Source organism: Lepidochelys kempii, chromosome 2 (genome assembly GCF_965140265.1).
Source record: "Lepidochelys kempii isolate rLepKem1 chromosome 2, rLepKem1.hap2, whole genome shotgun sequence".
NCBI lineage: Eukaryota > Metazoa > Chordata > Testudines > Cheloniidae > Lepidochelys > Lepidochelys kempii.
The window spans coordinates 43,960,682-43,988,288 of NC_133257.1; the positions used below are offsets into that span (position 1 = coordinate 43,960,682).

A 27,607-nucleotide genomic window follows, 5' to 3' on the forward strand; every position below is an offset into this window, starting at 1 on the left:
TAAAAAGATTTGCTCTAGTTATATAACAGGTCAGATTAGATTATCACAATGGTCTGTTCAGCCTAGGAATCTATGAATCTGTGAACTGCATTCTACCTGATTTCCTTTCCTTTAGAGATTCCCTTTACCCACAGTGATAGTCACTCCAAGTGTCACGAGCTTTGTTTCTAGTGAAAGATGAATAGCAGAGCCAATACTCAAATAGATGGAGGATGAGTGTGTTATGTTTTTTCCATTCCTGTACTCAAACCAGCCTCCGTTTTAGACAGATGTCTGCTTTCCCCCTTACTGCATCCTAGAGCTGGGAAAGTAATGTTAACAATGATTCATCTACTAATTTAAGACAGGGAAAACACCAATGCGTTTGCATATCATTTGCCCACTCTAGCAAGGAGCAATGTTGACAAGGAATTTAAAAAAATTGTGAATTAAATAAGTTAAATTCTCTGAAATATTCCTGAAAAGGAACCTCTTCCCCTGACTTTTTTCTTTACTCTCTAGTTTACAATGGAGCCGCCTGCTGTCAGTTTGAGACTGTCTGGTGAAAAAGATGGCGTCATCAAGATCGCGTCAAAGAAAGGCTATCTCTATCTCAACGGATCTCTAGACAGGGAAACCAAAGCAATCCACAGGCTACAGGTGAAATAAATGAGAAATAGAGCAGGCTGAAAAAGGGTTGGGGAGGGTTATTAATTAATTTATTTTTTTGCTGAAATTTGAAATTAACACATCAGTTGAAATTTCCTCCCAACCTCTGTTGCCAACTAATTCATTGCCAGTAGAGAGTTTGACTCCAGGACATTTCTCCTCATCTGGCAGCATGGGGACAGCTAGCTATGTTCTTTTCGTTTATTTGAGTGCTTGTTTCCACTTTTAGAGTGGAGGGCTACTGTCATCAGAGGAGAGGGATTGGGACACTGAAAATGTGTTCTGAATGCTTCATACTTGGACAAACCTTTTACAAATGATCCAGGTATGACTGTACTAGAAGCAGGGCTGGGAGTGCCACTTATCACTATGGCTGCTTGACCCTTCCATTATAAGATCCTGTTTTCAGTGTCTTATAACTTTGCCCAATTTTAACCATTTGGGTTGAAATTTTTCATGCTGGGTGTCGGCCCGGGGCTGATTTTTTGTTTTTTAATTTCAGCCAGTGTGGTTCAGCTGTTTCCAAGAACAAGGGTAGGGAAAGAAATTGTTTTGCCCATGTTAAACATTTCTGATGTCCTTTTCTTTGAACGGCATTAGTGGCTCATGCTTTGGAGCAGGGGTTTGAAATTTATCAGGGGGAAAGCCTTTGTGTCAAGCATTTGCCCTAGGTCATCCTCGGGAAAATCTGCCCAAATTTGGACAAGTTAAAAGCCTCTGAAAAGTTACAGTTTGCACATGCTCGGTAGAGACATCTGCCATTTTAACAGCTGAAGATTCCATCCATGTTCAAGCCTCTCACAGCTCCTAGAGCTGACCACACTCCACATGCACCATCCTCCCAGAGTGCCCGAACATGCTCCAGGCCAGCAATACAGGGGTGAAACTAGAATTTCCTTGTAATTACTGCTCTAGGGCAGGGTGGGGCCAGGCACCAGAACTCAGAGCAGGGAGCCTGTCTTTCTTGTCCTCTCATTGAGCCCCTGGCTGGTATCCAGGCAGCATGGAGGAGGATACTGTCTAATTTGAATACAAAGGGGAGAGGACCTGGATTGTGGGGGAGGAGTGAATGAAGTAGATTGGGCCAACGAGTCTGATAAGAGAGACTGGAGGTGGGGAGAGAAACTGGGACAGGGAGTTAGGGGGAGAGGGACTGGTTGGGTGAAGAGACTGGGACTGGGAGCTGGGTGGGGAGGCTGGAAAAGTTGGATGGGGAGGCTGTGACTGGTTGGGCAAGGAGACTGGGACTAGGAACAAGTGTGGGGGGAAAGTGGGGCAAAGGGAGACAGATCTCACAAGGAGCTGGGTGCAAGGGGAGAACTGGGACTGTCTGAGCAAAAGAGTCTGGGTCTAGGGGCCAGGGAGAGAATGTGGGGGAGACTGAGATTGGACAAGGAGACTGGGGTGGGACACTGGGACTGGGAGGAAGCATGTGGGGAGAGACAGATCAGATGAGGAACAGGGAGGGAGGAACTGGGACTGGTTGAGGGAGGAGACTGTGAGTAGGGAGAGGGGATATTGGGACTAGGTAGGGGAGACTGAAACTTACACATAGATCATGGAGAGGGAAGATTAGGAATGGACAGGCAAGGAGACTTGGACGGGGACGAGAAGCCTGAAGAATGAGACTGGGCCTGGTAGGCAGGGAGAATGGGACTTGGACAAAGCAGCAGGGCTGGAGAAGAGATAAGACCGGGATAGGTACAGGTTGGAGGGTATGGGGCAGAAGGGGTGAAGCTTGGGGGAAAACAGTCAGAAGAGAATCTGTGTCCACAAGAGCACACTCCCCTCCAGAGCCTGGAATGGAACCCAAGTTTCCTGAGTCTCACCATTCCTCTGCTATAAGCAAATATCTGTGAAACCCTCTGCAAAGTGTTGTTTCATCCCTCTTCAGTGCTGGCTCATAGAGAGAATGGCAACTTACTTTGCTATCAATTACTCTGTTAGCTCAAGTGGCAAAGGTCTGTGCTGGGGTCATAAGTTTCCAATTCAGTCGATGACCAATGTGGGTGTCAGGCTGATACACAGGAGGGAATTTTTTTTTTCAGTTTGCTTTTTTAAAAACCAGGCAGGCAGCTGACAAGTCAAAACATTCTGTATTGGTTCTACCAAAATCCTTTCCACAATTTTTTTTAAAGATTTTTCAAAATGAACCCCTTCCCCCCGTCCCCCTCACCCCCGCAAATGCCAAAATCTCAAAAATGTTTATGTGAAGGAAAATCCCATTCCCTGACAGCTCTACTAACACACTGTTCTGTCGCTAATTCCTCAGGCTGACCTTGTGGCTCAGTTTACTTTTTCTGGCCACTTGCAGAATAGCATACTCAAGCAGACACATACTCATGCTTTTGTCATTGTGGTATGGAAAACATCCATTTCTATATGAAGAAGACAAGCATTAAGGAGTCGCTCCTGAACGGTGCTGAGCACTTTGCCCTGGTCCAGCACCTTCCAGACCTAAGACCTACCTGGTCTCCACCATGGAGATCAGACGGCTACTGAAACAGGTCACTAACATCAGGGGCTACTTTATATCGTTGGTATACTGTGCAATGAAAACCATCTGATGAACAGTGTCATGACTAATGAAGCTTAAAATAAAACAACTATAATAAGGGTATATGCTAATGATGCTCCATTCCAGTGAAACTCACTTTGAAATGAAGTGGAACCAAGATTTATTGAGTGTATCTCAGCAGTTGCTGTCATGACTGTTATGGAGTCTCATCTTCACATGAAAATGATCAGGTTCAGACTGTTTTTACTCTTCAGCTTTAACATGCTGGATACAAATTTCCAAATCACTTAAGTGAAAATCTTTCCTGGCCATTTCTTTTGCTTTTCAATATTAGGTGGAGGCTCTGAATGAAGTGGGAGAGAAAGTGAAAGGTCCCTACTCTATTACTATCAATGTTCAGGATATTAATGACAACCCACCAAAGTTTGACAAGTCAAAATACAAAGCAGTAGTATGGGAGAATTCCTGTCCAGGTAAAGGCCATTATCATTAATAATTAATATTATTATTGTTACTATTTAAAATGTATACCGTGCCATTTAATGAGCATTGTGCAATATAGTAGATTGAAAATGCTAAACAAAGAATAGCACCTTGTCACAAAGGATATCACAAACTAAAGGCATGACTGGGTACAGTATAATACAAATAGCACATAGGTAAACAGAGTGGTTTGTGTCTATCACAGCTGAAATGTTTCACAGAACTTTCCACATTACAAACATTATTTAGTAAGTAAATATCACTATCCCCATTGTGCACTGCTCATGGAAGCTGAAGCTAAAAGAAGTTAAAAAACATGCCCATGATCACACGGAAAGTAGGTGTTACTAGGGATCTAAATTATTTAGATCTTTATAGATCACCCTAGAGGGGGCAAAAAGATGCCACTAGAGCTGTTAGATAATTGGTGCTTTATATTTCCTGTGGCAAAACACTGCCCAGAAAGCGGGCTGCACCATCAGTAGTTTCCAAGTAGTTTTGTTTTGCAGTAAACCAATTTAGAAGTCATAAAAGTATGGAAACCAGTGATAAGAGCCAAGAGAATGGAAAAAGAGACATAACCAGCTATTAACACTGTGATCATGGAACCAAAAAGGAGCTTTTAGTAAAGTACAGGAATCTGTGGCTCAAGCAGGCAAGAAAGGAATGCAATAGTTCTTGAAAAGAAAAGGCGTACCTGTGGCACCTTAGAGGCTAACAAATTTATTTGAGCATAAGCTTTTGTGAGCTACAGCCACTAGCTCTTAATATTCCACATTACGCTTTTCACAAAAAAGTCTATTATACATGTCTGAAAATGTTTGTTCAACCAGTTTTCCATCGGAAAATACCATTTTGATTGAACTGAAAATATTCACAAAATCATATCAAAATTCAATGAAATTTCCTGCAAGAAAAATGTTTCCCAAAGCAAAATTTTTTCATTTGAACATTTTTTTTTGCTTTGGAAAAATTTAAAAATTTAGTTTAAAATGAAATTTTTATTTTGAACTTTATTTTATGTTCTTCATTTTAAAATTATTTTTACATTACTTAATGAATGTCAGTGGTAATGGTGCATAATATGATGTCATATATTTTCATGTCATATTTTGACAATATAATAGTCAAAAATTTTATTCTTAAAAAATTATGGGACCTGTTACGTAACAGACTGAAAAAAATCAAAAGTGTCTGTTGTTTGTATTGTAGTGAAAAGGATCAAACTGTTTTGTAAACAGAGGTAAACACTGAGATGACAAAGTTTGCTGATAATACAAAATTACTCAACACAGTTAAGTCCAAAATTGACTGTGAAGTGTTACAAAGGGTTCTCACAAAACTGTGTGACTGGGCAACAAAATGGCATGTGAAAATCAATGTTGATGAATGCCAACTAATGGACACTGGAAAACATAATCCCAACTATCCATATAAAATGATGGGGTCTAAATTAGCTCCAAGAAAGAGATCTTGGAGTCATCGTGGACAGTTCTCTGAAAACATCTGGTCAGTGTGCAGCGGCAGTCACAAAAGCGAACAGAATGTTAGTAACCATTAGGAAAGGGATAGATAACACAACAGAAAATATCATAAATCCACAACATAAATTCATGGTGCACCCACATCTTGAATACTGCATGCAGTTCTGTTCGCCACATCTGAAAGAAGACATATTAGAATTGGAAAATGTACAGAGAAGGGCAACAAAAACAATAAAGGGTATGGAACAGCTTCCATATGAGGAGAAATTAAAAAGACAGACTGTTTAGCTTAGAAAAGAGATGACTGAGGGGGGACATGATCGAGGTCTATAAAATCACGGATGGTGTGGAGAGAGTAAATAAGGAAGTGTTATTTGCCCTTTACCATACTGCAAGAATCAGAGTTCACCCAATGAAATTAATAGGCAGCAGGTTAAAACAAACAAAAAAGTACTTCTTTACACAGCACAAAGCCAACCTGTGGAACTTGTTGCTAGGGAATGTTGTGAAGGCCAAAGTATAACAGGGTTCAAGAAAGAATTAGAAAACGTCATGGAGGATGGGTCCATCAATGGCTACTAGCCAAAATGGTCAAGGATGCAACCCCATGGTCCGGGTGTCCCTAAGCCTCTGACTTCCAGGTGCTGGGACTGGATAACAGGGGATGGATCACTCAACAATTGCCGTGTTCTGTTTATTCCCTGTGAAGCACCTGGCCCTGGCCACTGTCAGAAGATGGGATGCAGGGCTAAATGGACCACTGGTCTGGCCCAGTACGGCTGTTCTTCTGTTATGTTTTGTTACAAATATGAGACACTTTGATCAAAAATAAACTAAAATGTTTCAATCTGTACGAAGTAGTATCTGCCCTTAATTAAAAAAAAAGACATGTCCTGTTATATTAGGACATGAGTGGGTATGTTATGGTATGTCATACTATGCACTATTACCACTGACATGTCATTAAATAATGTACAAATAATAAAAATGTAGAAATGGAAAAAAATACATTTCAAAAGACATTTCATTTTGATGTGAAATTTTTCCCAAATTACATTTTCCCAAACGATTTTTTCTTTGAATTGCCATTTTGCAGGAAATTTCAAAAGTATTTCTTTTTGTTCTGGAACAAAACCAAATTTTGCTATGTCAACCTTTTCCATGAAACCAAAATCCCAACTTGTGACCAGCTATAGTGCAGAACAGCCTCTTTAATGGTAACAGTTCTAAATGCAGTAACAGTGTTGCATGTTCTCTAAACACTCTGTGATGGATTATTTGCAGAAGCACCACAATGTGGCACTAAACTACCCAAAGAGAGCTGTCAGAGAATCCCCCCTTCCCCAGGAACTCTGTGCAGGTGGAATGCCGGCTGAGATGCCACTGGCACACCCTGCATCAGCCAGTCCCCAGCTTAGTGTAAGGGGAAAGCGGCAGCATGTCAGGGGCGCGTCAGAGGGGGTGAGGGACCTTACTTATGCCAATGATGTAAATAAAGGCTGCTCTGTGCAACCCTAACTTGTACAGGACATGTGAGGCCCTGAATCCGGGAGCTGCAAGCACATCCCCCCTTCAGCTGAGCTGCACATGCATGTATTAGAGCATCAAGGCCCTTTCTCCATTCTCTTACTGGCTTTTCTTCTATATCCAAACAGGCAAACCCTTCATGTATGTCCATGCCACTGACCATGATGATCCTACAACTCCCAATGCACAGCTGAGTTACAGCATTCTCCACCACTTCCCCAACCCTTATATTCAAATGCTTTTTCAGATTGACAACGTAACTGGAGCAATCTCCACAAGTGAGACTGGTATGTAAAATTCTCATTAGTATTGTTATTGTTTGTATGTTAAGCACCAACTACGAGTTCCATGCTGTACGTGACACAAAATAACAACAGTTACTCCTGACTTGAGGAGTCTATAGACTAAAAACAGAGAGCACAGGGAAACCCAGAAGAGAGATGACTTAGGAGGGGTTTTCCTTAACTATTTATTTAAGCCTCTTCTTGTGATCGTTGTGGAAGGAGTGGGTCTAGAAGGGACTTGAATCAAGATTAAAGAAGAAAGCTCCTTTCCAACCAATCCCCAGAATAAAGTTAGCCCATGGAACATATTTTTTAAAGGCCTGCCCTGATACTGAGAGGTATGGAGCATTTGTGACTGAAGTGAATGGGAGCTATTTACAGAACTATAGTCTCATTTGCTGTTATTACTATTATTAATTATTTTTTATTTTGGTAGTGCCTGGGATCCCATTGTACGAGGTGCTGTACAAACACAGAACAAAGAGACAGCCCATGTCTTAATGAGATTACAATCTAAATATGCTGGAACCAGTACTAGTTTAGGAATTTGTCATGAACAGGTGTATCTCCAACTATGCAACTCCACATTTGATTTTTAATTTTTTTTCTGAGAGTGTATCTCTCAAAACAGTAATTCTCAACTTTTTTGGAAATTGAAGCAATTTAGCAGGCTAAAAGTCTTATCCAACTCCCAGTGAAATCAATGGAATGACTTCCACTGACTTCAAAGGGAGTTTGATCAGATCCTAAAACATTACCTGTACTAGCTAGTACCCATTGCCTCTCTTGGAGTGCCGCTTTTGCCTATTTCCCAAGTTCTAACACAGAGACTCATCTTTAAGTTCATGAAGAGAAGCCTAGACTAACAGTTGTAAAAGCAAGATACCTCAATGGATGTATACAAAGCAGAGGTTGGGATTTCTCTGCAGCTAAACAAGGTACCCGTAACAGAGCTTTTGCTTAGTTTCTCTCATGTCTCTTTGTTTTGTTCTCTAGGATCTCGTTTATTAAATCACCAAGAGCAGGATATGTTCATCCTTGTTGTCACAGTGAAGGATTTGGCAGGAATGTCAGAGAACGCTTTAACCAGTAACATTGACGTGGAAATAACTGTGAAGGAGAACCTTTGGAAGGCACCTCCAAATGCATCTATCAAAGAAAACTCTACTGAGCCTCATCCCATCTATATCACACAGGTAGGAACTAGAAATAACAGAAATAACTGATGTCAGGGCATCTACAAGCCCTAAATGTTCCCTGCCACCTGCAGGATCTTCTTCCAGTTATCAAGACTTTGGTATATCTTCTGTGTTGGATATTGCTGTCCATGGGAGTTTGGGCTGAGGAAGGACTGAGTAAAAATGGAATATGGATTTCAAGATTTGGCCCCTTGGTCATATTTTACATAAACTGGAAGAGGGTGTTAGTGTGGATTTCCCTATAATATCCTTATTATGGAATGGATGCTAAGGAGATGATTAAGGTACAACCCAGACCAATGTCAATGTCACAGTGACACAAGGATTTTCCTACTCAAGTTTACAGAAAGTGCTAGTCTTGGTATCTTCTGTGAACTGCAGGCAATGCATAGGGAACTCTGCTGATGTACAGAAAACTCTAAGGAACAGAAAGGATACTCATTCCGAGGCTGTTTGGCACAATATGAATTACAAAAGCAAGAGACCATTGATGTAATAGAGAATTAGTCTTTTAAAGAATGCAGGGAGGATTTTTACAGATGGGGAATACAACAGCTGGGAAAAATATGGGTAGTGCTAGGTACTACCACCGGGAATAGTAAATGTAGGGCTTGATTGTCTCTCTCACAGACAGACTCATGGGAGGGTGCCCAGCAGGGAGGAAAACTCTCTCAAGTTCCCCTTATGGAATGTCCTCCAACTTCTTCAGTTGCAGGGTTGGTTATGCTCACCCCCACTCACCCCATCCATGAGGAAACAGTAGGGTTCAGCCCCTAAAGTCCCTGGGAGGTCAGCTGGAGGCATCGGGCAAGGTTAGCAGAGATTTTGTGCCTCTCAACTGGATCTGGTGTTCCCGCTTCCCCACACTCTCTGGCAGTTCCAATACAGCTCTACCGGCAGACACACTGCAGCCTACAACCCCTACTTAAGGTAACTGAGGCTGCCTCCCACCCTCCACGTGAGAGTTTGGGAGGAGACTAACCATGCATGGATCCCAGTGTGTCCATGGAGTTTTAGAGGTAAGTATTTGCCCTAAACCAGATCTAGTGAGATACAGTGCAACCATTACCTTCACAATAGCGAGAAAGGACTTAAGATCAACTTTCTGCCCTCCTTCAGATTCACATATTTCCTATAATATCACCCACCTCCTCTGATATTCTGCAGCACAAATGAAGACTGGGCTGATTATACTGGTATGGCCATAATGACATCAGTTAATATTAACTAATAGGCAAACACCCAGAAATATTTGTGCTTAGAAGTTCACTTGGCATTAGATCACACAATGTACTGATGCTTAGGGTATTACAAGATTATTCATACTCTGTTCTTGAGAATAGTTGGTTTGGAAAATGACAAATAATGGGCCTTACTCTATTCCCACTGAAGATAATAGGAGTGTGGCATGGATTTAAATGGTAATAGGATCAAGTCCAGAGAGACAGCAGCTGGAAGAAAGATCTATGTGAACCATATATAGCAAAAGTGATATTTACATTTTGGGATAATTTATATGAAAATTTCCCATAGAAATGAATAGTGTCTCTGTAGAGCAGGGACTAGCAGGTGCTATATATATATTTGAACAGCACCTCCTACTCCTTTATTATGTAAGAAAAAGACTCAGAATTTATGAAAAAAGCTTACCGTGTTTAATTTTAAATAGAAAGACCACACAAAATACCCTATGTGCCAGACCAGTCTGACAATTTTATGTGTACTACTCCTGCCCCCACCATGCCCTAAGATTTGGCTTGCCACTCTATGTTTCTATCTGTGAACCCAAACTGCTAAGATAATTAAAGCTGAAGAGGAAAAGCACAGAAGATGGCTGGTACAAAAAGATGCTGTAAATTAGTGTGATGCCATTACAATACTATAATAATATACCTCATTCTTACACAACACTTTTCAACACTTAGATCTCAAAGTGCTTTTAAAAGGAGGTAAATGTTATTATCCACATTTTACAGATAAGGAAACTGAGGCAAAGAGAGTGACTTGATCAAGGTCATTCAGTAGACCAGTGGCAGAGCTGGGACCATCATCTGGGCCTCTGAGTCCCAGTTCCAAGGCCTGCCAAATGGTTAGATGACCTAAAATTAAGTAATGTGCAAAACAGGAAATTTGTCTTTTCCTTTTCATTCCAAACATTTCATCCAGTTACAGCTCAGTGCACACTTTTAATCCTTTGTCTTAACTCATTTTGGGAATTTTAGGTGCACTGGAATGAGCCAGGTGCAAAATATGGACTTTTGGAAAAGGAGAGGCTGTCCAGGTTCCCATTTACAATTGATCAGAATGGGACTATTTATGTGACCGAACCCTTGGATAGGGAAGAAAAGGAATTGGTAAGTAAACATGAGAAACCTGACAGATACAGTAGCCCAAAGTCTGAGACTCAATAGTGGTTGAGCGTGTAAATGTAGGCGAGTTAGTGGTGGGAGAGGGAGGAGAAAGAGATTTAATTTGATGTGGTTTCTGGATGAATTTGAGTGACTTGATAGACATGGACTCCCAGGCAATTTAATAGCAGGCATGCCCATCACACCACACTACATTCATCCACCCAACAGCCATTAATTCAGCACTTTATAATATTTCTTTCTAAAGCAACATGAGTTCTGTAGTTATTGCAGTTTTCACAGCCTACCCTGAATTGGACAGAACATGTGCTATGTACAGAGACAGTGTTATAGTACCTGATCGAGTGGCGGACTGTGGCAGAATTTTTAGCTCTGTCAAGTCTTCCTGCCTTTCTTCTCCACGAGGTAGGGTGGGGAGGCATCTCTTCACAATAGGCAAAACAAATGAACTTACTGTAGATAACGAAGAGTTCCCCCAACAATAGATGTTATCAGATGCTCTCTCTTTTCAGATACATTCCTACACATTCTTTCCACAAAGAGGAAAGAAATTAGTCATGTATACTCTGTGTAGCTAACATCAGCTAGGACTAAGATTTAACAGCGCACACATGCATGTGCTTCACTAATTGAAAGCAAGTGTTCATACAAAGAACACTTTACATTTGAACAGCAATTGTAGTCCCAGGGCTGCTCCAAATTGTGCCAGTTGTCAGTGGCTTTAAGAGGTCTGTCTAGCTGCTGGGGTTCCCTAGAGTGCAGCAGCCCTTTGGCCAAGCTCCCTTGTCTCGGCCCCTAGGTCCTACACAAGAGGGAAGAGTGGGCAAGGGGGTTGGGCACAGGAGCTGCTATGCTGGCCTGACACCACCTGGGGTTTCCCCCATGCTGGGGGAATCATGAGATAGCTGTATCCACCAGCCTTATGACTGTTTTGTGCTGGTGGACTGGAACCATAGGCGCTGACTCTGTGGGTGCTCTGGGGCTGGAGCACCCCTGGAAAAAAAATAGAGGTGCTCAGCACCCACCAGCTACCTGCTGATCAGCTGTTCAGTGGGCCCTGCTGATCAGCTCCTCCCTCTCCCTTCAAGCGCCTCCTGCTCACTGCCAATCAGCTTGTTCAGTGGCAGGCGTGTCATAAAAATAAAGGGAAGAGTAACCAGCTTTCTGTATACAGTGCTATAAAATCCCTCCTGGCCAGAGGAAAAACCCTTTCTCCTGTAAAGGTAACCTCGCTGGCACCTGACCAAAATGACCAATGAGGAGATAAGATACTTTCAAATCGGGAGGTGGGGGAAAAAAGGGGTTTGTCTGTCTGTGTGATGCTTTTGCCAGGAACAGATCAGGAATGCAGACTCAGAACTTCTGTAAAGTTAGTAAGTAATCTAGCTAGAAATGCGTTAGATTTCCTTTTGTTTAATGGCTGGTAAAATACGCTGTGCTGGATGGAATGTGTATTCCTGTTTTTGTGTCTTTTTGTAACTTAAGGTTTTGCCTAGAGGGATTCTCTATGTTTTGAATCTGATTACCCTGTAAGGTATTTACCAGCCTGATTTTACAGAGGTGATTCTTTTATCTTTTCTTTAATTAAAATTCTTCTTTTAAGAACCTGATTGATTTTTCATTGTTCTTAAGATCCAAGGGTTTGGGTCTGTGTTCACCTGTACAAATTGGTGAGGATTTTTATCAAGCATTCTCTGGGAAAGGGGCTGTACGGCTTGGGGGGATATTTTGGGGGAAGTGAGCTCTTTCCCTGTTCTTTGTTTAACACGCTCGGTGGTGGCAGCATAGGGTTCAAGGACAAGGCAAAGTTTGTACCTTGGGGAAGTTTTAAACCTAAGTTGGTAAGAATAAACTCCGGGGGTCTTTCACGCAGGTACCCACATCTGTACCCTAGAGTTCAGAGTGGGGAAGGAACCTTGACAGGGCGGAAGGCACTGGAGGGGAAGGGGAGGAGCTGGGGCTGGAAGAGGAGGAGTGAGAGTGAGAGTGGGGTTCCTTAGCCCGAGCCTCGTGAGCCTGAGTCAGTTGGCACAAGCCAGCCATGGGTATTTAATGTCAGTGTAGACATACTCTGGCTCAGGCCAGCCTGTCATCTTGAATAAACACAAAATTCAAGAGCTGCATTTTAACTTAGCCCCAGGAATAGTCCGTGATGCTGACATTAGATCAGCATGTAATTAAAGTGAGTCTACTTTGGTATTAAATGTATTCTCATTATGAAAAAAAATTGCTGGACAAGGAAAATAATGCCATGCTTTTTATTGGGCCTATAAATACATCGTATAATTTATAAGCTTTCCAGCTACAAATCTCCCTTCTTGTGGTGTTGAAAGAATTGCTAAAATACTACATAGTGACCAGTCGGCATATCTAAAGGGATTTGATCTCCCTCACCATTTTGTGTTTCGTGTTTAATTTTAAAAACGGTACTTTCCATAGTGTTTCTCAGTTTGTTTTCTCTAACTGTACAGTCAGCATTTGCCTGGGAATTTGCTGACCTCACAGCAACGCATCATCAGGAGGGGCATGAAAAAGAGATTTAATGAATAAAACTGTGATCAATTGCCTACTTCTCTCTAAAGGTAGAATAAGTATTTCTAGGAGAGAATACAGATATACGCCCTAATTCTGCAAGGAACATAAGCAGGTGCCTAACTTTAAACACTTCAGTGCAAGAAATCTGATGAGGTTCAACAAGAACAAGTGCAGAGTCCTGCACTTAGGATGGAAGAATCCCATGTACTGCTACAGACTAGGGACCGAGTGGCTAGGCAGCAGTTCTAGGGGTTACAGTGGATGAGAAGCTGGATATAAGTCAACAGTGTGCCCTTGTTGCCAAGAAGGTTAACGGCATTTTGGGCTGTTTCAGTAGGAGCATTGCCAGCAGACTGAAGGACGTGATCATTCCCCTCTATTCGGCATTGGTGAGGCCTCATCTGGAGTACCGTGTCCAGTTTGGGGTCCCACACTACAAGAAGGATGTGGAAAAATTGGAAAATGTCCAGCAGAGGTCAACAAAAATGATTAGGGGCCTGGAGCACATGATTTATGAGGAGAGGCTGAGGGAACTGGGATTATTTAGTCTGCAGAAGAGAAGACTGAGCGGGGATTTAATAGCTGTTTTCAACTACCTGAAAGGGGGTTCCAAAGAGGATGGCTCTAGACTGTTCTCAGTGGTAGCAGATGACAGAACAAGGAGTAATGGTCTCAAGTTGCATTGGGGGAGGTTTAGGTTGGATATTAGGAAAAACTTTTTCACTAGGAGGGTGGTGAAACACTGGAATGCGTTACCTAGGGAGGTGCTGGAATCTCCTTCCTTAGAGGTTTTTAAGGTCAGGCTTGACAAAGCCCTGGCTGGGATGATTTAGTTGGGGATTGGTCCTGCTTTGAGCAAGGGGTTGGACTAGATGACCTCCTGACGTCCGTTCCAACCCTGATATTCTATGAGTCTATGATTCTATGACTAATCATATGCTTAAAGTTAGGTTTCAGAGTAACAGCCGTGTTAGTCTGTATTCGCAAAAAGAAAAGGAGTACTTGTGGTGCCACAAGTACTCCTTTTCTTAAAGTTAGGCACATTCTTAAATTCCTTACTAAATTGTGGCCACAGAGAGGAAGGATAGTCTTGTGGTTGTAACCAACACTGGCCTGGGACTAGATGGAGATATAGGGTGAAATCCCAAACCACTCTTTGAAATCAATGGGAGTTTTGCCATTGACTTCATTGATGCCAGGATGTCACCCATAGATTCTGTTTCAGCTCTTGCACAGACTTCTTGTGCACTTCACCTATCTGTATCTGAGTCACTCATCTGTGAAATGGAGAGAACAATGTTTTCCTGCCTCTCCTGGGTGTTGGGAGAATAAATGCAGTGATGAATGGTGAGGCATTCAGATAACATGGTAATAGGTACCATATAACAGCCTATAAGTAATTAGTATTAAAATAGAAGAAAATGTTATTAAGACCTACAGAAAGAGCTTTCCTTTGGTAGCAAGGTTTTCATTGCAATCCCTTTAAATGGAAGCTATTATAGTTCTTGCGTTTATTAGTCCTAATTGCAATATTATCATTGTAGTATTCATTCTTTGCAACTGCAAAAGAAGAAGGAGGAGAGGAACTGGGCCGGCCTTTGCCAATCTTCGTTCAGGTTGAAGACATTAATGATAATCCTCCTGTGTGCCAGAATGCTTTGACTATATTTGAAGTTCAGGAGAATGAAGAATTAGGTAAGACATCATTAAAGTAACTATTATATAAATCATTCTCACTGTCTGAACATTGTTTCCATTTGGTGAAACTAGAATTAACAATTTCAGGGCCCAATTCTGTCACATTTATTCACTTTGAATAGTGCTTATTCATTCAAAGTGTCCCACTGACTACAATTGGATTGTTTGTGCAACTAAGCTAGTCAAGGTGAGTGAGAGTTGCAAAATCAAATCCTCAATGTGTAAAACAGAAATGTCATTTAAAATACAATATTGTGCTCTCCGACAATCACAATGCTAAAATGTACAATAGAATTTGCTTTCCTTTTTTAAGATAAAAAATATGGTTTGCTCTCACTGGATAAATGCTTTGATTCTCCTGTTCCTTATATGGATGCTACATTGGTGTAATTCCATTAATTTAAATGGAGTTACTTCTGATTTACACCAACATTAGTGAAATCTGTCCCTAAGTCGCTACATTACTTGTTCAGAGATTTTAAGGCAAAAACGCCCCATTATGGTAATCTACTCTGACCTCTTGCACAACACAGATGATAGAATTGCACCTAGTAATTCCTGCATCAACCCATAACTGTTGATTGAGCTAATGCATAGCTTTAATATAAAGCTATTGTGTTTCTTTACAGTATTTTCCAGAGAAAAGGTGGGTCAGGTAATATCTTTTATTGAACCAACTTCTGTTGGTGAAGGACACAAGCTTTTGAAGGAAACAGAGCTCTTCTTCAGGTCTGGGGAAGGTACTCAGAGTATCACAGTTCAATACAAGGTGGAACAGATTGTTTAGCATAAGTGGTTAACACACATTGTAAGAGACCATTCAAGGTGAAGTGGCCACTTAACACCTCTGCAGTCATCGGAGAAAAAAGGGGGGGTTTGTGGATTACAGATTGTTGTAATAAACTATAAATCCCATATCTTTATCAAGACCATGGTTTTTAGTGTCTAGCAAAGTTATGAATTTAAGTTCCCAGCCTCATCTTTTGAAAGTGTTGTGCAGATTTCCTTTGAGGATGAGGACTGAGAGGTCAGATGAGCGATTGTTTTGTGAAAAGTGTTTGCCCATGGGTGATATGGTATTTTTGTCTTTTATCATTTTTCTGTGTGAAACCTGTCATCTGAGAATGTAGCAAGTGTCTGGTTTTCCTACTAGTTGTAATTGGGATATTTAGTGCACTGGATGAGTACACCATATGCTGTGATAGGTATGTGTGGGACTCATGCATCTTAAAAGGTGAGTTGTGGGGGATACTGATCACCGTAGCAGTGGAGATATGTCTGCAGGTTTTGCATCTGTTGTTATTGCGGGTTAGGGAACAATCTGTTCCACCTTGTATTTACCCGTGACACTCCGAGTACCTTTTCAAGACCTGAAGAGGAGCTCTGAGTAGCTTGAAAGCTTGTCTCTTTCACCAACAGAAACTGGTCCAATAAAAGCTATTACGTCACTGTGATGGGGTGCCTACCCCACACATGCCCGAAAATGTTTAATGTGGACCTGAGGGGCCAGGGTACCTGGCTGCACCTGGAGGGACAGCCAGGCCTAACTCAACAAGAAACCCAGCTGGTCTGGAATAGGGTGGATTATAAAGCCAGAAAGTTTGCAGCAGAAGGAGGCTGCAGGGAGAGGGCCTGCAGTCACTCTCTGGGAGCAGAGAGGAGGAGACGTGAAAACCCAGGAGGAAGAATAAGCCCTGGGTTTCTAGCCCTAGCAGAAGGGTAAATCCCAGAGGAGTTGTGGGGAAAGAAAGCCTGTGAGGGCTAATTAAGAAGAAGCCCAGGGAAACAGCTGCAAGGGGTAGGACTATGCAGACCTGGGCTGTTTGTTGTAGGGTCCCTGGGATGGAACCCAGTGTAGAGAGCAGGCTTGGGTTCTTCTACCAGCCACTGGGAAGTGGTACAGGAGTGGCAGAGATGCCAACTGCACAAGATGGTCTGGAGAGACTTTGTTACCCCAGAAGGGGAGGCGTATAGTGACTTAGCTGGAGGGGCTGATTCACAAAGAAGTAGCACCCTGAGTCCTGGAGAGGGGGGCCACGATGCAAGGAAGAGGGCATCAGACCTGAGTGGAGCTAATCCACAAGGAGGTGCCACAAGGAGGGGCCCCTTGTGGTGAGTGAAGCCCACCACACTCACACCTTGTCTCTGTAATATCCTGGGACTGACACGGCTACAACAACATTGCAAACAGTATTTTCCAGGCAATTGGCATTTTTACAGTATCTGTTATATTCATACTAGCGGCATCGTCCATAGTATTTGATTCAGTGAAAAAGTAGGATATATTGATAGATGTGTTATCTAACTGACTTCATTCTTTCCTTGACTCTAGGGAGCAATATTGGAACTCTGTATGCTACAGACATGGATAAAGAAAACACTCTTAATTCTCGCCTGCAGTTCCGTATTGTGGAGCAGAACCCCAAAATCCCTTTAGATAACCTCTTTATTATCCAACAAGAAGCTGGGACTTTCCAGCTCTCTAGGTCTTCATTAAACAAGCAGAAAGTTTCGAATTATTCTGTAACGGTGGAGGTGACCGATAAAGGTCAGTACAAACAGCCCATCACATGCTGAAATAATTTCATTCGTCAGCCTTCCTGTTTCAGTGTTCAGTATCCAAGATGTTCATGTTAAGCGATTTAGGGATTCCCAGACAGGGCATTTACAGGAAGCAGCAGTATTGAGCGCTGCTCTTCTTACTGAATTTTACTTAATTGTTTTAAAGATGCACAGAGAAATGACTCATAATGTGATAATTAAATTCAGCAAGCACTAGGGCAGAGGGTTCACTAGAATTCTCCAGTAAGAGGTTTTCTACTGCATGGGAATCTCTGAAGGGATTGCATGATTTGTGATGTTTCCACTGGTTTTATTGGAAAGGATTAATGTCTCACTGAAGAAACTTCAGTGAGTTCAGTGCAGCTAGCCAGAGAGTCCAGATGGTTTATACAAATATTCAGAACAAAAGTTCATCTTCAAAAAGGGTTTGCAAGCTCATTATCCAAGAGCTCAGAAATCCCTGATGGTTAACTGAATAGAAAGTATGTACTTTTTCCCATTAAAGACTAAGGGCTTCATCCTGCAGTTCTTAGCCAAGCAAAACTTACAAAATTTACATTGACCTCCATGGGAGATAGAAGCACATAGAGTAAGCAGGATTACATTTCCCCTTCGTTAATGAAACAGCATGGTTTAAACAAATGATAGGAGAACTTCAAAAGGCTTGGAAGTTGGTTTTGGAAGCTCATTTCGAATTACATCTAAACTATTTTGTTTAGGATATTCCCTGAGTCCTGGTTTAAGACATACACAATGAAAATACTGGGATCTGACTGTGTCTGAACAATTTACAGTCAACCAGAGCAGACTTTTTGGATCCAGAAAAACCAAATACTAAGGGCTCCACCCCCCCCCTCCCCGCCGCCATTTGTGGCACATTCCTGGATTTAAAACAAGGCTGTGAGGTCTGCTGCTGTCTGAGTTCACTGATTGGCATTCTGCTAATTATACCTAGTTTAGGTCCAGCTATAAGCAAAGTTCAGAATGTTCTCTGATGACCCACCATAGGGAAAAAAAAGACTGGTATCTCTGGATGGGGGAGGGAAGAGTCTCCTTGCAATCTCCATGTTATGAAGAACACAGAAAATTCATTATCTTCCTGCTCCTGATCAGGGGTGGGGTGAAAGTAAATTTAGGAAAAGAATTAGGGGAAAGAATGGTGGAAATGTTGAGAGAACTAGGAAGAGGCAAGGAGAACTGAGGGAACCCCCCTCAAAGTATAAACTAATTGTGACACCCAATATCTTGTGGCCAGTCTTTCTGACAGCAGTAGGATTTTGCTTCGATTGCTATGTTGTATTGCCATGTTGTACGCTTGTACAATGCCTGTCACACTGTGAACACTTGAAAAAAAACCTCAGGTTTTCTGCAGAAAGGTTGCTTGTGATATTGCTTTGTTCTGTTTTGTACAGTGTTCACAACATTGTGTGATGTGAAAATAAACGTCATTGACATGAATGATCAGATTCCCATCTTTGAAAAATCAGACGTGAGTATTCCTCACAATATTGTTTCTGATGTTACAAGACAAACTTTTACTGAAGCTATGGCCAGATCTAATGCCTGCTGAAGTCAGTGGGCGTCTTTCCATTAACTACAATGGTCATTGGTTAAGGTTGCTAGTGAGCAGCAGAGATAACATTATGCCTCTGCAGCAAGGCCTGTCTACAAGATCTAAATAGCTGCGGTAAACAGACTTACAACACAAATCTAAGAGTTCATTCTTGAGTATGAAAATAAGTTAAAATGTGTACTGTTCATTTAAAGGGACAATATTGGGAATTCAGGCCTGAAATGTAGGTTTTATAAAGTGGGGGAGGGGGAGAGTGGAAATGAAATGGATTAAAATGGCTTAATGTAAAAAATGTATTGGATTTAAGATTTCCCCCAATACCATTGCAAAAACAGTGCTAGTGCGTATGCACCAGAAAGTGAAATTACCTGTAATCACAAGTGAAACTGACCAGTCTATTTTCTTTCTGCAAAGGGAAAGTGCAAAGACAAACAAAGAGCATGAATGGTGAAGAATGGATTAGATTTAGGAAGTTTGCTCAGTTCTAATAAACTAAAATGTTACTAGTAATACAGAAATAATGTATGTAAATATATATATTTTAACTTGGCATCATCCCTTCAGTTTCTAGACTACAAGGATGTAAGGTTTTTAATAAAAGAACTATTGAAAAAAAATTGTAACAAGCTCTTTGGGGCAGATTAAATAGTTGGAGGAAACATGCCAAAGGCCAGATTATGACATCAATTACACCTTTGTAGCTCCTTGACTTAATTTTACAGATATTTCATTTCAATTAAATAATATTCTGCAATTTCTTTCCTGAACTAAATAATAGCAATATGAACCATACAAATACATAGTTATAATTATGATATATTTAAAGGATTAAAAAAGTTTATAAATTAAAAAAATCAATCTAACCACTGCTGGCATGAGAAGTATTATTTATTTTTGTAAATTAATTCAAGTGTTAAGGAAAAAAATCTTTAAGGAGCATGTTGGCAGTTCAGGAGGTTTATTTTTGACATATGTCCAATGTATCTTTTGTGTGAGGTTTGTACAAGGGCCTAGAAATTTCAAATAGTCACTTTTAATTAAAGAACGATTGAGGGTGAAATCCCTGATGGTTAACTGACTATAAAGTACTTACCTTAGGCTGGTATAGCAACCACTACCCATCTTTGCCAATTGAATGGGGCACTCTAGCCAGTTGATTGACATAACTCAGCTTTTTGAGTTTATCATTCAGATGTTTATCAAAACTAGAAGGATGGATGGTCTTTTTGGAACTGGACTGGGACTCGGGACACTGGGTGGAATTCCTGGTTCTGCCATAATTTTTCTGTGTGACCTTGGGCCAGATCCTCAAAGACATTTAGGAACCAACTCTCATTTTTAGGCACCTGACTCTCATTGATTTAAATGGGAGTTAGGTATTGAAATATCTTTGAGGATCTTAGCCTCAATCTCTTTATGCCTCATCTGTAAATAGAGAAAATAATTCTCTTCTTTCTTGTGTGGTTGAACTCATTAATGATTATGCTTCACTAAGTTGTAGCACTGAAGGCCATTTCCTTGAATGGTTCCTGATGTCTCATGTTTCTCTTTAGTACGGTAATTGGACTATTCTTGAAGATACTCCAGTAGGAGAAGTAATACTAGAAATTCAAGCTACAGATGCTGATGAACCATTCACTGGGAGCTCTCAAATCATTTACCAAATTGAAGAGGGAGACCAAAATAAAAATTTCATTATAGAGACAGACCCCCAAACAAATAGGGGATTTGTCAAGATTAACAAGGTAAGGGGATCTCTTTAATTCCTAAATTACAGTAGTACAAATAAATTTTTTCTTTAAGCCTTATTTTTTGTTCTTAAACAACTTCCAGTAATCTTTTTTTTTAACTGCCTGCTGATGGATTATGGATCTCCAGAAAACACAGCTTAAAATGTGTGTCTCATTGGTGCCCCATTGTAAGGTGGTGAGCTAAAGCTTTGAATATTGAACTGGAAGGAAGTTGCCAGTACAGTAGCAATAATTAAATTACCTGCATCCTAAGAAAAATGAAAAAAATGAGGAGGAAGCCCAACATATAACAAAAATTGGTAACTGAAGCCAGAAGAATATCTATAACTCTTTACAAAATGGCTGTAGCATAGCAGAAAGTGTGTTTTAACTGTTAAGTGTATCCCAGCCCTATGCCACATACAATATAGCAAAGCTGGTAATAATTTGTAGAGTGCTACACAGCAAAGGGTTTTGATTTCCAGACAAGTTACCCACAAAGAGACATTTTCTTTGCCCTTCAAAATATGAATGTCTTTTATCACTCTTACACCAAATGTTGTACCTGTTACCCATGTCTCTTCAATTGAGGCAAACTCCATACAGACTCAAAATTATATTTTAATCTTTACAAGAACATCAGAGTTAAATAAATTACTCATTCTAGTCAATAAATTAAAATATTCACACAAGGGTCACTTGTTCCTTATGTGGAACTTGCTTTGATGTCAGTGGAGTTATATTGACACATTGAACATAAGAGTGAGCCTTATTGCAACTCTTTTGTTTCTTTAGAATATATCACAAGATATGATGATGCATGTTGGAGGGTAGATCTTTGTTCTTCATGCAAACACTGTATTACATGTTGTGCAATATCATGAATGGGTCACTGGAAAACTAAGCCAGTAAACATTACAGTGTCTCACAGATATTTGTTTGTAATACAATACTAAGTAAAAGATATCTGTTCCAGGATGGAATCTTAGAGCTGGGGAGCATTTCCAACCCATACTTGACTTTTACAATGGGAGTTGCAGGTGCTCAGCGTGTCTCAGGATCAGGACAAATGTAGAGTTTTTTTCTGTTAAAGTGAACACTGACGGATATAAAGCCAAAGTCAATATTTACCTTGATAGATAACAAATCATGATACTCACTGAAACAAGAAGTCAGTGAATATATAATTAGAAATACCAGGAAAACTCTGTATTATGACCATAAGTTTAAAAAACAGAGGTGCTTTTCCTTTGAAATTAACCTTCTCAAAGGCAGTTCTAGTTAGAGAGAGCCAAAAACAAACAAATAATTATTCATCATCTAATGGGTAAAATATAGTTTTCATTACCTCACCTGCAGCCATTTTGGGTGCAGTCATTCACATGTTCAGTTTTCTTGACATTGTTCTAGACCTCAGTATTATTGCTTTCCAAGGATGTAACCATTAGAAACATATTAACTAATTGCATAACTGTGTTTTCAACCAATCATGAGCCAGAGTCTTCTTGTATGTAACAATAAATATTATTTCTATAAATAGAATTGGAAATTAATTGGAAATGTTACTTGCTGAGGGATACTCCCAAGATCTATTCGTTTTGAAATAATTCTTTCTAGTGCTGTGTTGTTGTCCTCCTACATGATGAGTCTGCCCTATCCCTTTGTTACCTAAGATATACTCTGTCTCCAAAGCAGGGGAGATGGTACCATTGTGTCTGTTGGCTACACATTAGGGGAGAATCAATAGATTATCTGAAAGCCTTACTTTTAACTTCTTAGTTTATCTTCAGCATTGAGAATACCCACCCTTGTGCTTCCAATTCCCCCAGGGATGGAAATCTTCAAATGATCTGGAGATTATAGGCATACACAAGAGATTCCTCAATCTCTTACTGAAGAGAACAGTGAAATGATTGTTTATTGCAATCTCTCCCCATTTCTCCAGATCCTTGATTTTGAAATGTCTTCAGTGTACAACCTGACAGTCAAGGCCGTAAATCCAGAACCTTTGGTGAAAGGAGTACAGTATAATTCAAGCTCCACTGCCTATTTCAGAGTTGTTGTGGCGGATGTGAATGAAGTGCCAGTTTTCTCCAAGAATACTTATATAGTAGATATATTTGAAGATGTTCCTGTAGGTACTTTGGTGATGAACGTGACGGCCAATGATCCTGAGGGGGACCGGATAAGGTAAAACAAAATCCAAAAATCCCCACAACCAAACAAAAACACCCTGCCTTCTATTTATTTGTAGTTTTTAGCATTGACTGGGATTCTCACATCAGTTGTTAATCTAGTCCTAAACCAGTGAGCTTCTAGATTGAAATGCTGTGGTTGAGAGCAATAGAATATCTGTGCCAGGAAGAGGACACATTCAAACACAGAATACAAGGAAATGCAATAATTTTTTCAATGTATGTATAGTTTACATTTTATTGTGGAAGATAACACAATGGAAACAGTTGGGTGTGTTCCTGTTGCAGTACATGATCTTCTCTGCAGCAAACTCTAGGGTAAAGCCTTTTGTATGTTCCTGTATTATAGCAAGAATAATTCCAATGGAGCTCATGGTTTATGAGATTAATAATGAAAAATAGGCCAAAGTAAATCTCCAGAGAAAGACACTGTTGACTTGAAAACAATCCCTTTTGCCTTGATTTGTGTTTCAAGTAGGTTTAATAATGAATGAGTTGTGTATAAAATATTCCTAGATGGAGACTAAGAATAAGCAAGAGGACAATGATTTTTTTTCTTTCCAGTAAATTGTTAGGGCTTTTTATGCAGCAGAACACACCTACAAACTAAACAAAGAGTTTAACACATCTAAAGCAGGATTTCAATAATACATTAGATTTTTTTTTTCAAATCAGTCTTCTTTAGTTCAATTCTCAGAGTCTAAGCCTCTGTTTAGGATACAAAAAATTTTCTGCCCCTACTCCTGCATAATTCATACTGAGGTTTTGCGGAAAAATAAAAAATAACATTAACTAGTTTTGAGGAAAACTCCAAGCAAGCTAATGGAGTTACATGAATGATGAATCTGACCTCAGGTCTCCCCAGCACCACCCATATGAATGATCTATGTTTTACACTGATTCCATTAACATGGTTTGTCTCAGTGAGAATGCCAATGGTGACACCTACAGGACAGCATTTAAAGATGGGCTGACAACCTCTCTGCCCCTGATAAATTGGCACGAAGGGGAAACACTCAGGGTCACAACTTGTGGCTCTCTGCCATGCACTAACAATCACTTATAAACACTGAAGCCTGATGATCAAACCTGTGACTGTAATACATGTCTCACCACAGACAGTAGTGTTGTAGCCGTGTCTGTCCCAGGATACTAGAGAGTTAAGGTGTGGGAGGCAATATTTTCTGTGGGTGGGAAAGACACCCTTTCAAGCTTACACAGAGATCTTAGAAGGTCTCTCAGATCTGAAGAAGAGCTTTGTGTAAGCTCGAAAGCTTGTCTCTCTCACCAGCCTTGTCTAGTTTGTCTACACTTTTCTTCTGTCACTGTGCCTCATACAAATCCTCTCTCCTCCCCCGGTAGAATATATAGATAGAATATATTTTTGTCTTTATCCTATACTAAAAGGCAGTATACTTCCTGTTGCTGACCATTAAGGTTAAGGCCTCTTTACTTGCTTGTCTTCTAAATGGTGCAAGTGTCATGGAATGGGTTCAGATGGCTTCCACTGTGGCTGTTTGTCATGGGGTCATTGTCCCTGGAACTGATGTTGTGAGTGTCCCCAGTAAGTGGTAGATCCTTAAACCAAGGCAGTGATATTCAACAGTGAGTTACATACCTCTAAGCTTTATTGATCCTGTCTGCATGGTGTGAGATTTCCTTATTCCCTTCCCTAGCAACCCAGTCAACAACCAGTTACCCTACTTCATCTTACTCCAGTATCTGCCACTATGTCAAAAAGCGATGGATAAGCACATTAACGAGATGCTTTTGTTAACTCAATCAGTCGTGAAAGAATTAAATGTTGATATTTCAATCATCATTCGTCTTCAGAGTTAAAATCCTATTGAGATTAATAGGAGCAGTTCACAGGGTATCTCTGAGCTAGCTGTCTGCACACTCAGTCAATTGTCAAACAACACTGTTTACACTCCGTTTAAACTGAGTTTCTATTCAGGTCACATTTTAAAGATTCTTTGCAAATTAAGGATCTAGAGTCATTTAAAATCAAAATTTAAAAGACAATTATTTGGGAACGCTAAAAAAATGACAATTATAGAGTTATTATAACTGCATTTTACACAGGGCACAGCTTTTAGATTATGGTAGTAGGACCTCTCTGATCATCTAGTCTCATATTTTTTTCATTTGCTTTTAACCCTGTCTGAAGGGCAGACCCCAGGGCATCTCTTGAGTTGTCTCCCTCTTTTTTGGTGGAAGGACTATCAACTTTTCCCAAGGAATTCTATCCTTGTCCTTTAGATACTCTACTAATCAAGCTATTTACCGACAGTTTTTAAACCAGTACAGATAATTTAATGTTTAACCAATGAAGAGACATTTGCTCTATAAAAATTATTATGGCTTGGTACAGAATATATATACATATATATATATATATATATATATACACATCTATATTTATGCTTTGTGAAGATACACGTTGGAAAGCAACAAGAGAAACTGGCTGCGGATTGATACATTTTCTGGAGCGATATATACTCATGCTCCTTTGGATCGAGAAGTAGAACATGAATACAAAGTACAAGTCACTGCAACAGAAGAAAGTAAGCAATGAAACCACTATGTTTGTTTTCCAAGGTTACATACACAGCTAACAGCAAGACCTTGACTTTGTTTGATACAGCTATAGAAGCTGCACTATTAAATTATTTTTGCTGCATCTTGCTGTTTATGCTTGGGAGGATATATTCGTTTAGGAATTACTTTCTGTAAAATGAAACTTCAGATTATTGATAATATGGATTAGGGCTGTCAAATGATTTAAAAATAATCTCAATTAATCGTGAGATAAAAAAGTTGCAATTAATTGCAGTTTTAATCACACTGTTAAACTACAATAGAATACCAATTTTAAATTTATTAGAAATATTTTAGTTTTACTACATTTTCAAATATATTGATTTCAATTACAACACAGAATACAAAGTGTTAAGTGCTCACTTTATATTACTATTTTGATTATAAATATTTGCACTGTAAAAAAGATATAAAAAATAATGCAAGATACAAGTTGAAGCATGTAAGGGCATGTGAATGTTTGGCATATCTGTCTCGTAAATACTGTGAGAAGGAGCAAGGCCAGATGGCTATAGAAAAGTAGTGGGAGATAGATATATTAGCTCCAGGCTAAACAAATCCCTGGTACCAGGATAAGTGAAATGGCAGCTGCTCCAGGTCAATTAAGACACCTGGGGCCAATTAAGAACTTTCCAGAAGGCAGGGAGAAGGCTAGGTTGATTGGGACACCTGAAGCCAATCAGGGGCTGCCTGAAACTAGTTAAAAGCCTCCCAGTTAGTCAGGTGGGTGTGCATGTCAGGAGCTGTGGGAGGAAGTTGCGCTGTTGGAGAGGCTGAGTAGTACACACCATATCAGGCACAAGGAAGGAGGCCCTGAGGTAAGGGTGAAGTGGAGCTTGAAGAAGTGAGGGCTGCTGTGGGGGAAGTAGCCCAGGGAATTGTACATGTCATGTTTCTAAAAGGTCAGCTACCATAGCTGATACTATTAGGGTCCCTGGGCTGGAGCCCAGATTAGTGGGTGGGCCTGGGCTCCCCCCCCCAACCTTTTCCCCCTGATTAATCACTGAGACTGGGAAACAACAGAGACTATGCAAGGAAGGATAGCTTCTCCTCACCTCCCTCGCTGGCTTATGATGAAAATGGCTCAGTAGACTGTGACCCTTGTCTCTAGAGAGAGAAGGGTTACGTGCAGAGTCACAGTGAGCCTCTGAGGCTAGCAAAATCTGCCAGGAAACACGGGCCCACGGAGGCAAGGACAGAGCTTTGTGACAATACCTTGCAACACCGACTACAACAGTGTCATGCAAATGCCTATTCTGACTTTCAGATGACATTGTAAATAAGTAGCAGGCAGTTTTATCTCCCATTAATGTAAACAAACTTATCTGTCTTAGCAATTGGCTGAACAAGAAGTAGGACTGAGTGGACTTGTAGGCTCTAAAGTTTTGCATTGTTTTGTTTTTGAGTGCAGTTATGTGGAAAATAATAATTCTACATTTGTAAGTTTCACTTTCATGATAAAGAGATTGCACTACAGTACTTGTATGAGGTGAACTGAAAAATAGTATTTCTTTTGTTTATACCGGCAGGGGATTTAATTTTGCCACCTACACTGCTAACAAGGATGGCTAACAAGACTGGGATGTATTTGGGTTGAAATCTGTCTTTTAAGGCATAAACCCAGGTTTCCCTAACTAACTTGAACACAACAACAATTACTTAACATTTAATACTGTCCATTGTTTTTGACATATCAAAAGAACAGTTGACATTACTGGGGAAAGAGAAGGTCTTAGATGAAGAACTAGATTGGGGCTGCTGTTGCTGGGATGTGCAAAGAAAGGCAACCACATCTTGCCTTTTGCCTGCTCACGCAGGGAATAGCCAAAAGGCTGGGGCTTGTGTTCACTTAACATAAAAGGCTGGAGTTCCCTGCTCCAAAGAGGGCTTGCTGGATATGGTGGCTTAATATATCTCCTCTTTCACCAGTTAGCACTCAGAAGCCAGCACTAGTCAGTCAGAAGTGGCAGCTAGTGTTACTTTTTAAAAAGTGTAGGGGTGTGTGTGATCCCCCCTCCCCAGCACTTTAAAAAAAGTGACACTAGTTGCCACTTCTGACTGACTACACCCGCTCAGTCCCTCCAGAGACTCATTGCCTCTGTATTCTACAGACGGAGTAGCTCTGGCACCTGCCTCTCTCATGTTGCACCACCACACCCACTCTCTTCAAGGCCACTGCAGCTGCAAAAGCAACAACCCAG

At 40.5% G+C, this 27,607-nt stretch overlaps 1 protein-coding gene across 1 annotated transcript in view; it reads left to right on the forward strand.

Annotated features, from left to right (window-relative positions):
* Positions 1–27,607, forward strand: part of CDH17 (cadherin 17) — a 61,360-nt gene that overhangs the window by 28,049 nt on the left and 5,704 nt on the right. Inside the window, exons 3-13 of the mRNA XM_073329319.1 lie at positions 502–639; positions 3,501–3,639; positions 6,789–6,947; positions 7,941–8,140; positions 10,366–10,497; positions 14,592–14,742; positions 17,078–17,293; positions 18,720–18,796; positions 20,434–20,625; positions 22,556–22,800; positions 25,242–25,372. Of these exons, the coding sequence (XP_073185420.1) occupies positions 502–639; positions 3,501–3,639; positions 6,789–6,947; positions 7,941–8,140; positions 10,366–10,497; positions 14,592–14,742; positions 17,078–17,293; positions 18,720–18,796; positions 20,434–20,625; positions 22,556–22,800; positions 25,242–25,372 (1,780 nt within the window). The remainder of the gene's footprint in view (positions 1–501; positions 640–3,500; positions 3,640–6,788; positions 6,948–7,940; positions 8,141–10,365; positions 10,498–14,591; positions 14,743–17,077; positions 17,294–18,719; positions 18,797–20,433; positions 20,626–22,555; positions 22,801–25,241; positions 25,373–27,607) is intronic.